The sequence below is a fragment of the Neovison vison genome, chromosome 9, assembly GCF_020171115.1.
Source record: "Neovison vison isolate M4711 chromosome 9, ASM_NN_V1, whole genome shotgun sequence".
In the NCBI taxonomy this organism is placed as follows: domain Eukaryota; kingdom Metazoa; phylum Chordata; class Mammalia; order Carnivora; family Mustelidae; genus Neogale; species Neogale vison.
Window position 1 is genome coordinate 11,012,216 of NC_058099.1, and position 12,196 is coordinate 11,024,411.

The 12,196-nt window shown below is 45.2% G+C and overlaps 1 protein-coding gene and 1 pseudogene across 11 annotated transcripts in view; both read left to right on the top strand.

Annotated features, from left to right (window-relative positions):
- DENND1A (DENN domain containing 1A) overlaps positions 1-12,196 on the top strand; it is a 495,826-nt gene that overhangs the window by 223,869 nt on the left and 259,761 nt on the right. For 10 of the 11 annotated variants that reach the window (XR_006386371.1, XM_044264938.1, XM_044264939.1 and 7 more), the window contains one exon: positions 8,613-8,682. Coding sequence is in view for 10 of the 11 variants with exons in the window: in XM_044264938.1 (XP_044120873.1) it covers positions 8,613-8,682 (70 nt within the window). In the remaining variant the exon portion in view is untranslated. Of the gene's footprint in view, positions 1-630; positions 689-8,612; positions 8,683-12,196 lie in introns of those variants that run through there. The other variant, XM_044264944.1, reaches the window with a different exon arrangement.
- LOC122917845 lies at positions 8,797-8,977 on the top strand (annotated as a pseudogene).

The window sequence follows — 12,196 nt, forward strand, 5'->3', positions numbered from 1 at the left end:
TTCCCACCTCCAGTTAGGAGGGAAAGGGGAAGACATGAGAGGTCTAGAAGTGGAAGGGCTTTTCTCATCAGGAAGTTTGGAAACAAGAATATCTTCTGGAGAACAGGAGGAAAGGGTAGAGACGGGAGACGAAGGAAAACTTTGGAGCAAACCCTCTGGGGAACTTGGCCTGATGCGCACTGATAGAGGATTCTTGAAGAATTTTAAACATTCACCGGTGCTTGAAAAACTAAGATGACAAATGAAAATAATCAGCTGGGTTTTGTGACATTTTTCGATAGAACTTGAAAAGTAGATGGTGGTTTACTTGTGTTGGAGAGATAGGCAAGGGGCAAGAAGCCTCAACTTTGTGCGTCCTTCATGGTCTGCTTTGACTGCTCACTCAGTTCTCATTATTTATCACAGACTCCAGCAGTCCATTGGCAGGGATCATTTTTGGTTCTGGATCATTTGCCTACCAAAATGCCCTGCCTTCCAATGAGATTGGTTGACTGTTACCCCAGTGGCAGTGGACTTAGTAGGAAATACAGGCATGAGTTACAGCTGTCAAGGAAACTTACTGTGTGTCTAACTTGTGCTAGGCACATATTAGAGACCGAACAGTCATCACCCAGCCATGATCCCTGCTCTCATGGAGTTGACACTACTGGAGAAGACCAAAAAAAAGAAGCATGCATTATAAACTATGGTGAGTCTGCATGTAGGCTCAGACCAGAAGGGCCTCACATTCTGGGAGTAAAATGTGTCTATTTAACTGGGGGCCAAAATTTTATAGTAAAAATGAGGGGAAACTTTATTTAGGATTTTTAATCTGGGAAAAAAAATGAAACTTGAAGTTTGGAAATCAGATTTCAGCAAAATCTAGCTTTTATTCCAAGAATGCATTCTTTCTGGGATAGAATAAATTATGAGAAATGTTTTTTAGGGGAGCGATTGTGGTTTTTCTGATATAATAACACTTTATGTTTGACTTTCTCAGCATAATCATAAAAAGAGTAATTAACTGAAAAATATTTGAGGACTTCATCAGTTTCCCCCAGGCCTCTCCAAATCCTTTGATATTGAATTCATTTTTCTTTTGATGTGACTATTGTGCCACCATTCTTGTTTGTTTTGAATTTTCTCTTTGTCCCTTGTTACTCAGTCTGAGGCCGCCAGTCCTCATTTGTTGGCCACTTTGTCGCACACCTGAGCAGGTGTCCAGCATCTCCAACAAGGGCTTTGTGAAATCCTGAATCCTTTGCCATGGTTGTAGTTTTATTTACATTTTCTTGTAGATGTTTGGCCAACAAGACACTGACGGAGCAGGGAGAGATGCTAGGTCAAACCGGAAGGGCTGGGTGGGAACTTACTGGTTTAAGTGGACACATCATTCATGAGTAGTTTCCTCTTGTAATGGCTCGTTCTTTCCTATTCTCTCTGGTGACTGCAGGGTGGGAGGAATTCCTGGACAGCTTGCTAAAGATACCTCTGAGCCAGAAGGAGCCTGTCAGAGCTGAGATCCGCAAGAACGTTAGGCAGAGAGGGGTGGGAAGAGCAGTCCAGGAGCAGTCCAGGCACCGGACTGGGTGTGTCTGCCTACCTCAGGGACATTAGTGAGGTGGTGGACGTCTTCCAGAAGAGGAAACTGAGTCTTTGCAAGATTGCTTTCCTGAGGTGTCACACAGCTAGAACCAGAACTGAGATTCACCCACGGTTCTTCGACACAAGTCCATGTTGTCTCCAGCATATGCCATGCTGCTCTGCTTTTCTTTCTTTCTTTTCTTTTCTTTCTTTTTTTTTTTTTTTTTTTTTTATTTTGGGGGGTTTTTGTTTTTTGAAAACTTGAAATACTGAATGCCAGGTAGCCTTCACCAAGGGATGCCTTGTCATCCGATGAATCTCGGCAAAATCTGACAGGAGATGAGAGACGAAAGGATTACCTCTCTTGGAGTACCCAGGATGGAGTTTTAAGAGCTCCTCAGGCAGCGGAAATCGCTAAGAAAAATTGAAAGACCTTATTCTGTGTCACTCTCCTTAGCTTTAAACTCATTCCAGACCTAAGTTAAAAGCAGCTCTACGGTACCCAGGGAGAAACTATTTCGTTATATCTCTAATACAATGGTGTCTGAGTGTTTCCATGTTAAAATGTTGTTATAAAGTACTTTTCTTTTTATTATTTCTAGTAGAACCAGAACTTACCTTGATCTCTTTAAATATTATGGATAGAACTAGATTATCTAAGATTTTTCTCTTTAGGGTAACACAAAGTGGACATGTTCTGTCCAGGCTGAGATCTGCTGGACTGTGCCGAGGGGGAAATGATCACTTTATACCTAGTTCTAAATACTGGTCCTCAGAATAGAACATCTCTTTAACCAGCCCTTCAGTCCCCCAGTGATGACAGAATAAAAGGGGAGGCCCATCAGTTTGGCATATGACAGGCCCCTGGGGTCTGGCTTTTTCAACCCCTACCTGGCCTTCTGTCCTACAGCCCATGTACGCTTCTCTCTGGCTATTCCAGCTGCACACAGTTCTCCGATCAGGCCCAGCAGGCCAAGCCTGCTAGTCAGTACTCGCGAGATTTCTTTTCTGTCCTTAATGTACTTTATCCCCACCCCTTCCAGCCTTCCTCCCATACACTGAGAACAACCTCTTTGAGGACTTAGCTGATGCTCGGCCTTCTCTGTGCATGGACTATTGACTCCCACCGTTGCAACCCGCCCTTCTCTCTGTTGCATGCCCCTCCCTAGAGCCATGGCTTAAAATTCAAAATTTTCTTTTCCCAGCTCATATTCTTATTCTGTTTACTCAAGTTGCTCTACTTATGGTGTTTTTGATGAAATGAAAGACCCTTTAGATCCTCTTCTCTCCCATTTTATTTCAGTTTTGAAACAAAAACAAACATATAAAAGGGACACCTGAGTGGCTCAGTTGGTTAAGCGTCTGCCTTCAGCTCAGGTCATTATCCCAGGGTCCTGGGATCGAGCCCCCTGTCAGTCTTCCTGTCCAGTGGGGAATCTGCTTCTCCTTCTCCCTCTGCCCTTCCCCCTGCTCATGCTCTCTCTCTCTCTCAAATAAATAAAATCTTTAAAGATAGATACATAGAAAAGTTGTGGGTATAATACAAATGCCCATTTGGGAGATGTTGCCAAGTAATACCCAGTAACCCCCAAATACTTTAGTGTGTATTTTTTTTTAAAGGAAATATTTTTGGGGCACCTGCCTAGCTCTGTAGAGCACATGACTCTGACTCTTAGCATAGTGTGTTGAAGCCCCCACACTGGGCATGGATCCTACTTAAAGTAAGAAGGGAGAGAGAGAGGGAGGAGGGGAGAGGAAGGAAGGAAGATTGTTTTACATAACTACATGCAATCATCAAAATCAGAAAGTTGCTTTTGACATAATACTTCATGTAGTACTTGGACCTCCTATATATAGGGGGGCAAGCTGTAGTGTAGAATCACATGTTGGATTAGTTGTCCTGTCTCTCTTATTGTCTTATTCTGGAATAGATTCTCAACATTTCCTACACTTCTATGAACTTGACATTGGCTATTAATTTGTAGAAAGTCTCGTATCCTCAGGATTGGGTTCTGGGTCTGTGGCCGGAATATGATGGAAGTATTCTGTATTGTTTCACCGTATCCTGTCAGTTGGCACACTTTCAGCTTGTTGCATTACTTAAGGTTGTGTCTCCCAGGCTTCTCCTTTCTTTTTCCCTTTATAATTAAAAAGCGTATTCTCAGTATCCTCATTTTATCCTCGTCAGACTTAACGATTCATTTATTTACATTAGCACAGAATTGTGATTTCCTATTTTATTTATTTTTACATATTCTCTTTCTATCATTATTTGGTTTATGCTCAGATTGTCACAGATTTTTGTCAGCAGGAGACCCTCCACACTGGCTTTTCTGTCCTGTTGACCTGTCCTAATCTTAGGTGTTGAACCTGCCTTTTTTCTAGCACAACAAGATATTTCCCAGCCCCAGCTCTGGAATCAGACTTTTCTTCAAGGAGCTCTGGTACTTAGAAACCAAGATCTGGACACTTAAGTATGCTCATTATAATTGGGGTGTCTCTTCCTCCAGGGTCTCTCAGTGGTTAAAGCCAGAGTATCTATGCATGTATAATGTACATATACACATCAGTATGCACATACATACATTTGCATTTCTAGTTCTTTCATTTGTCTCCATGATTTCACACAGTTATCTCTAATTCCAATACGACACCATAGGTTCATTCCTGTTCTCTCCTGGTCCATATTTGTAACTCTCTTCTCTGATAGTAGTAATTCCATTATATGTTTACATGCTTGATCAGTCTCGATCAGACTCTTGCTGCTGTAGCGCCTTTCCTCTGTGGCCAGCCTACTCCCCGCACTTGGACTTGACCTCTTAGGCACTGCCTTCTCTTCCTACCTTCTCAACTGCTTGGGCTCTGCCTCGCCACCCTTCGTGGAAGCCCTTTACCTACTTAGGCTCTGACATCCCACATGGAACTGCCTTCCAGATGCTCTGGGTTTTTTTGACACCAGTCTAGTCAACCTCTTCCTCTAGACATAGATGCTTTCTTACCCAGCATCAGGCCTTGCCCCTACTTAGACACCACTTCCCCCCCTTCTTGAGTTCTGACCCTCCAAGCCAGGCCACCTTCTGTGTTTTTACTCTCCTGATCTTGCTGGAGCCCTGACTTTTCCTCACCAGGAAACCCGTCTCACCCCACTCAGACGCCAAAACTCTGAGGCCTGGTGGCCCCTTCAGGAGGATTTCCTCCTCCCTGTGCTTGAACTCTGACATCTGCTCGCAGCTGGTGTTCTGTCAAGGGACACTTTCCTCAGCTTGGTCAGGGTCTGCCTCCATTGCTCCCCCTCACACACACACCCCTGTCTTGCTTGGGCTCATCTGATGGCTTTGAACTCAACTATTAGCAAGAGATGTGGGAGAGCTTTTTAAACTTTGTAATGGTTTTCTATCTAAGTACTGACGACACTGGAGTGGGACCCTATCACATGTACACTCGTACAAGGTCACTTACACACATGCGTGTATACACAAAACAGTGGGAATGATTACCCTGACAGTCCATTCAGTGGAGCGAGATTAGAAATGTAAGTCATCTGTCCTCAGTCGGACTCAGTTCCTGAGTTCAGCTGGAGGGTAAGCAGCTCAGTAAGCTGACAGATTGGAGCATAGACAGTTTTCATTCAGTATGGGCCCCCGCAAACTCAGGCCAGCTACTCTGTGTCTCTAAAACCACATCTGCTCTATGTGGGGGGCAACCGAAGGGCCTTTTACAGGTGATTTTTTCCATGGGCCGTTTGACTCTAAGTATTATGTCTTGAGCCTGCCCTGCACATCTTACAAGGGCCTGTGACAGCCCGTAGCAGTGTGGCCATGTGTGTAGGAATCCACGGATGCTGCCTGAGTTCTTCTCAAGTTTAAGACTCTGTATTGCCTCATACAAAACAAAAGCGTTCTCCATTTGACTCTTAGGCCAGGGACTGATGGCAGAGCCTGGGACAGAGTTATCCGAGACACACTTTGGTGAGAGAAGCGTGGATCGTGGCCAGTGCCTGGGAAGCAGGCTTGTCCCACCTTGGCTCCCCCCCCCCCATCAAGGAAGGCTCTGCTGATTGGCCATGGTAATTTTACAACTTGATCCAAATCCTGAGCTAAACCAGATCCTTGGAAAAGAGTTCCAGCTCCCCCTCACACAAACTATTTCACTGTCCATGTCTCTTTTCCCCACCAGGACCGTGGCCTTCCTGAAGGCAGGGACCCTCTGTTGTTTGTCCTTGGGGCCCGAGCCTTGGACTGAGCCCACTGCACGGTGGTGCTCGCACGGAGGAGGCAAGTAGAGCAGGCCCAGAGGCGTTTGCGACCCCTGTAGATGTCCAGGGACAAGCAGGGTAATGGAGTGTTTGTTTCCTGTCTCTGGCCCAGGAAGTAGTGTTTGCTGCATGATGACAGACACACGCAGAATGGAGTGGAAGGCTCCCCGGCCTCACCTGCAGCCCCGCAGGCGGGCAGAGCCCTTGTGCCAGCACTAATGAAGCGGCACAGGAAACGCCACTGGATAAGGTTCAGCTGTGAACCCTGGCCTCCCAACAGGGAAAAAGAGGGATCCTTTGAAGAAGAAGACAGCTGGGTTTTGGTTTCAAGACCTTAACACTGCCATCCCTGGATATTCATCTGTCAGTGCACAGGGGACAACATGTGGGGAACAGTTGCGTCCGGTCAGGCCACAGGGAGAAAGGAATAGCTGATCTCCAGGGTAACTGCGAAACCTCCCGTGGCTGAGGGTTCTGCTTCGTGGAGCCAAAAAGAATCGATTTGGTGAGGGTGAGGCCACGGGTGAGAAGCTGGGTGCCCTGCTGTGAGCCGGGTGGTCCTACCAGGCCACCTTCCCTCCGGCCCCCTGGCTGCGGAGGACATGGGAGACTTGGGCTTAGGGCCCGAGCTGGTGGGCCAGTTTGACCTTGTGGCAGAAACGACGTCCATGTATCCCACAGTCCCGAATTACCAGAGAATCCGGCCTGCCCCACAGCTCCTCATCTAGGATTCCTGAAATGACTTCAGCTTTTCTCTCATTTCCTTCAGGCCGGGATTTCCTTGCAAGAAAATATTTTCTCATCTTCCACCCGCTCCCCTTCCCTGCCTCTGCCCCCCCACCCCCTTCCTGACTTTGAGTCCCTGGATTTAACTAGTGGTATTTTCTCTTTCGGGTATTGGGAGGGAGGAGGGATTTGTAATCCTTGGTTGAATTTGTTTACTAAGAGTCCTCTAATCTGGGCAAGAGTTTTCGTCTGAGGGGATTTATTGTTCCCACTATAATGGCTTTTAACTCAGCCGAGGTTTATTTAGCAGAATAGGAAGGGAGAAACTTATCTCCTCCCTAATCCCTCTTGAATGTTTACATTGCTCTGCCAAAGTAAATGCTGTGGAAAGTGGCAGCAGGCATTTGCTGTGTAATAGTCGATATGCAGCTGCCAGGGCTGATTGAAACATTAACATAAGTGATAATACTGTCATAGAAGTGAAAAGTTAAGTTGCTTATCAGTATATTTTGATAAGCTACTTAAATTTTACAGTAGCATGTGCTGGCTTCAGACGGACGTTCCTGATGGAGAACTGTGCACTTTATCTGTCCTCTGGATTGCCTCTCACTTCATCTGTTACCCTCGGCAGTACAGCTGGGAGTCAGGGCCGGGTGCTGAGCTCCCCCCGCCCGGTGGGATCAGCGCTCCGCTGCCCGTCCAGCTCTCCCAGAGCGGACCCTGTGAGTGCAGCAGGGCAGATGCCAGCGGGACAGCAGGGGCTTGGTGCGACAGCCTCCTCGCCTGACCACTTGTCACTTTGGAAAAGTCTCTTACTGGAGAATAAAGCCATTTAAATTATGTGACAGAACTTCTGGGCGGAGGGGGTTGGGGGTGGGAGATAGTTCAGCAACAATTCTGTAACCTTAACATGCCTTTGCTCTCAGCCTTTGTTGAGTTGTGTTTGCTCAGTCAACGCTGAGCACCAGTGGTGTGCTGGGCTCCTTGCTTGGCCCCGGGAAGACAGAGTGAAGAAAGATAAGATCCTTCCTTCTCGGTGCACAGTCTGTTAGCAGAACAGACACACCATTGAGTGCCACGTGGTGTGTGGAATGTTATAACGCGAGTATGCATGTGACCCGGGCAGCACAGAGAAGAGGGAATTAGGGCATGAGGGGCGGGGATGGGGAGCGTGCGGAGGATGCGTGGAAATCAGCTCGCCTGGACCATGAAGGTCAGAGGGAGAAAAGGGCCAAGTGTATGAAAGCTCGGGCAGGCTTGAGGATGCCTGGCCATTCTCGGAAGGAGGCTGCCGTGAGAGGAGAGTGCACGTGGGGAAGTAGAGCGGGTAGCCAGTCAGGGATTGACAACGAAGAGCCTCCACCGCCGTCTTCAGAGTCCACTGGTGATGGCACCACCGCAGGAACTGGATCCGTGGGCCACTCTGATGTGCATTTCAGAAAGAATATTCTTGAAGCCCCATGGAGGGTAGAGTGAGATCAGGACCAGACTGTCCTCAGACTGAAGGGGCACCATGGTCAGGACCCAGTAGGGGGCAGTGGGGACAGAGAGAGCTTGTCCCGCAGTCAGTCTAGAGGGGGTGGGGTATGGATAGGAAGTTTGATGCCACAGTATGATTGGTTTCAGGCTCCTGGGGCCTTTGGGACACCTTGCAGGCAGCAGCAGGGGAAGTGTTGTATGTATGAGTGTGTGGCTGTGTGTGTCCAATCATGCGGAACTTGCACAGAAGCTTCCTGGAAAGGGTGGGTGTGGTGGGAGAGGCCTGGAGGGCTATGCAGAGATGGTTCCTGATTGCAGAGTCTGCTTTGAATTTCTTCTCTATGAACCTGTTCTAGCTCTGAGGCATGGGAATAATTTATAATGGACATTCAATCCTCCACCTTACACAGGCAATTTTTTAAAATCCCAGAAATAATTAGCATTCTACCAGTCTGTGTTTTCAGCAGCCTATAACAGGAAGACTCTTCAGGATGTAGAGGAAAAACTGAAATGTACCAGTCTTGAATCAGCTCCCGGTTAAAGTTTTTGACCTGCATACTAACATGTCATGTTTCTCCTCTTTCCCCAGCTATCTTCCCTGGTTCGAAGTATTTTATAAGCTGCTTAACATCTTGGCGGATTATACAACAAAAGGCCAGGTATTTACCTTGTATTTTTCTTTTTAGCAAGTAACTTCAACTTTGTTTATTAAAATAATACGTGCCTTATATTTCACCAGAAGGTTTACCAAAAAAGTAGTGCATGCCCATTAGAGAAAGTCGCAGTGGCAGTATCGTAGCCAATGAGGTTTATCCGAGGCGCGATTATTGCTAATTGGAAATAGAAAAGAAGAGAAAAATCACTCCTGATGTGTTCCCCCCTTCCTACCTGAAAATAACAATCACTAGTATTTTGGTGTGTTTTCTTCCTTTAATTTTTGAGTTAAAGGAATAATAAATAGACCCTTAGCATTCAGAGTTAATCTTCTGATAGCTGATAGCTGATACTCCCAAGCAGGCCTGGAAGTTCGTGACATTTATTAAATTGTGATTTTGCTGAGGCACAAATTTGAACTGCTCACGTCATGCCGCAAAGATCGATTTGTGTGTAAAACACTTAACTGGCAAGAGACCTGGCCACCTGTGCCAAGTTCCCCTTCCAGTAAGGCTTTATTGTGCACTTCCGGTAGTTTTTTTAAGGGTCTGGATAATTACTTAAAAAGTTAGCTCTACTTTACTGTACTTTCGGAAGAAATGATATGTTGAAGTGTCTCCCATGGATGTCAGAAGTCTACTTGAGCTGTATTTAGACTTTCATAGCTCAGATTTTTCACGTGCTATGGTAACAGAAGCATTTCCCCCAGGCTAGTAAAAAGACTGTGAACATTTTTCATGGGTGCATAGCATTTTATTACGGACCTTAGAAACATTTCCCTGTTGTTGGAGGGTTTTTTTTTTTAAAGGTGTATTTATTTATGTGAGAGAGCACGTGCACACGGATGCATGCACAGAGTGGGGAGGGGCAGAGGGAGAGAGAAAGGGAGAGAAGCAGACTCCCCACCAAGTGTGGAGCCCAACCCGGATGCAAGGCTTAGTCTCACAGCCCAGAGACCATGACCCAAGCTGAAATCAAGAGTCAGGCACTTAACCGACTGTGCCACCCAGGAACAGCTGGTAGGGTTTTTTTTTGTTTTTTTTTTTTTAACTATTTGGGATTTTTGGGGGGGAGGGAGCACTGTTTAAATGTAGCTATTAGCATCATTGAACATAAAGTATTTTCTTCATTTTGGATTATTTCCTTAAAAGGAAAATCTCAGAGGGGCCATTTTTTAGGGCAGCGGACATAAACATTTAAAAGAATTTGCCAAACTGTTTTCCAAAAGAATTGTACTGTTTTCTTAAAAGACGCCCTTCCCTAGGAGTGTACGGGAGCGCTTGGCTAACCATGCTCTCACCAGGATCATTTGCTGAATCTGTGGTTTATTTGACAAGTGAATAGTCTCATTGTTTTAATTACATTTCTTTGATTGCTAATGAGTTGAATATTTGTCCCTATATCTAACTTATTGAATTTTCCTTTTTGTAAATGGCCTAAGATCTTTAATTGATGATACATTATTATTAAATGTTACAGAGGTTTTTTTGTCCTCATACTTTCTACAGAACATTAGGTCCATTAAAAAAGGGGGGGTATAGTTCAGTAACCTTGGGTTTGGAGAGAGGGAAAGCTGTATTTCGTTTTTGTCTCCTTAAGATTCTTTTCCTGGTGGCGCTGAGAAGGTCCCGCTGTGGAGAAATGTGTGTTCCTTAGAGTTTACCGTCTTATTTGGTCCCGAGCCCTTTTTATTCCACAACAAATATTAATATTCTGAGATACTAATGTTTCCTAGAACATACTTGAGGAAATGCTGCTTTGGAGAAAAAGTGGAAAATGTGTGTATAATGGAGACATCTTTCCTTCAAGTAAGATTTACTCACTAGCAGTGTATTCCAGAGGCCACAGTAAATGGAAGGAATAACTAATAGAAATGGCTCCCTAGGTCACTACACTCACTCTGAAAGGAGGCTTAGATATAAGGGAATTGTGTCATGAAGGAGGTGATTTATTCTTTGAACTGATTTATTCTTTGATGAATGAATTCAGAGGCTACCTTGGGTCTGTTCATCGATTGATGTTCACAATTCACTTTAGTCAAACATTCAGGTTTTCACTCAAATTTGAAAGATATCTTTAGTAAATAGAATTGTATCACATGTAGGCTCTTAACAGTCTTAGAATTGGAGATTGGCTCACATATTTTTTTCTTCCATATTAATGCTCCAATCAAAACACATTAGACTTTTAAACACGTCTTGTGGTATAGAAAAGGTTGGGTTTGTACAACCAGTGCATAGGGGAGATAGGATTATTGCTCTGGAAAATTGGTGTACCAGTCCTCTGGGCCATTGCCCCAGGAAGGACCCTGCCTCTTGAAGTATTGAGTTGTAATCAGTGATGTGTTTTAGTGGAGTCTGTTTCCACCGTCCCCAGTACTCTTTCTATTAAGTTTTTTTCTGGTTAAAGGAATTATGACACTAATGATAGGAAATCTGTCTACAGTTGGCTTACTTGTTGGCAAGGTGTGGGTCATCAGATTAGAACAATAAAAGCTCTGTTTTTATTTTTCTGTTGTTTATATAAGAGCTTTTATTAAACAGAATCCCCTCCCCAAGTCCAAAAGTCTTTGGGCATGGTAGGCTTCAACTGGGGGGCTTGGGGGTGGATAGTGACCATGACAGCTCAGAGTGGGGTGTTGGAGACTAAGACACATGATGGGGGTGTCTGTTTGGGTCATTGATCTACCACGGTTATCAGACCCTGGATCGGGGATTGAGGGCATCCCTGTGAAAGAGTTGGCAGGGGTTGAAGAGGGCATCCGAGCTGGAGAGCAGCTCGGCTGAGGGTGTCAGAGCCCAAGGGGACAAAGTGGTTGTTCATGTGTGTGCAGTAGTAGTAGTGGCAGTGGCTTGGCAGCAGATATCTGAACCCTAGGAGGATCTAGAAGGATCCACAAGGGAGAGGAGGAAGCAGTGGGTCCAGTACTGGGGTGTTGGAGCCTAGGGTAGAAAGGGCATTCTTGTTGGGGAGGAGTGGACTGTAGCAGCCTGGCATTGGATATCTGTTCTCAGGCAGGGCAAGGAGGGCCCCTTAGAGGATAGGGACCCTATTGGTATGTAACCAATAAAAGATTGGTTACATACAAATAAGTAAATATATTAAGAAAATGGGATTGATTGTCATTTCTATAGAATTTAATTACAAATATGAAAAGGTAGGAAACTAGAAGGAATCCTATTTGGATTGGAATTAGAGCCATCAGTATGACCTGGTGACTTTCCAAATATGTGATACAGAAATCAATAAAAATGCATATATTGTGGGTCTCTGTGTGCATAGTATGTTTTCTGGTTCTAACCACTAAGAGTCTGGGGTTAGCCATACCCACATAGCAATGAATGCACCTAGTACGCACATTGTGGTTTCTAAATAACATTCTCCATTAAAAGGAGCCGGGGCTCTCTGAAGAAATGTCTAATTCTAGGGCCATTGCAGGGAAAGTATAAACTGAGCCTGCAATATCTTTTTGTGCCAAAAAATGCTCAGAAGAAGTGCTCAAAGCATGTCGGGGACATG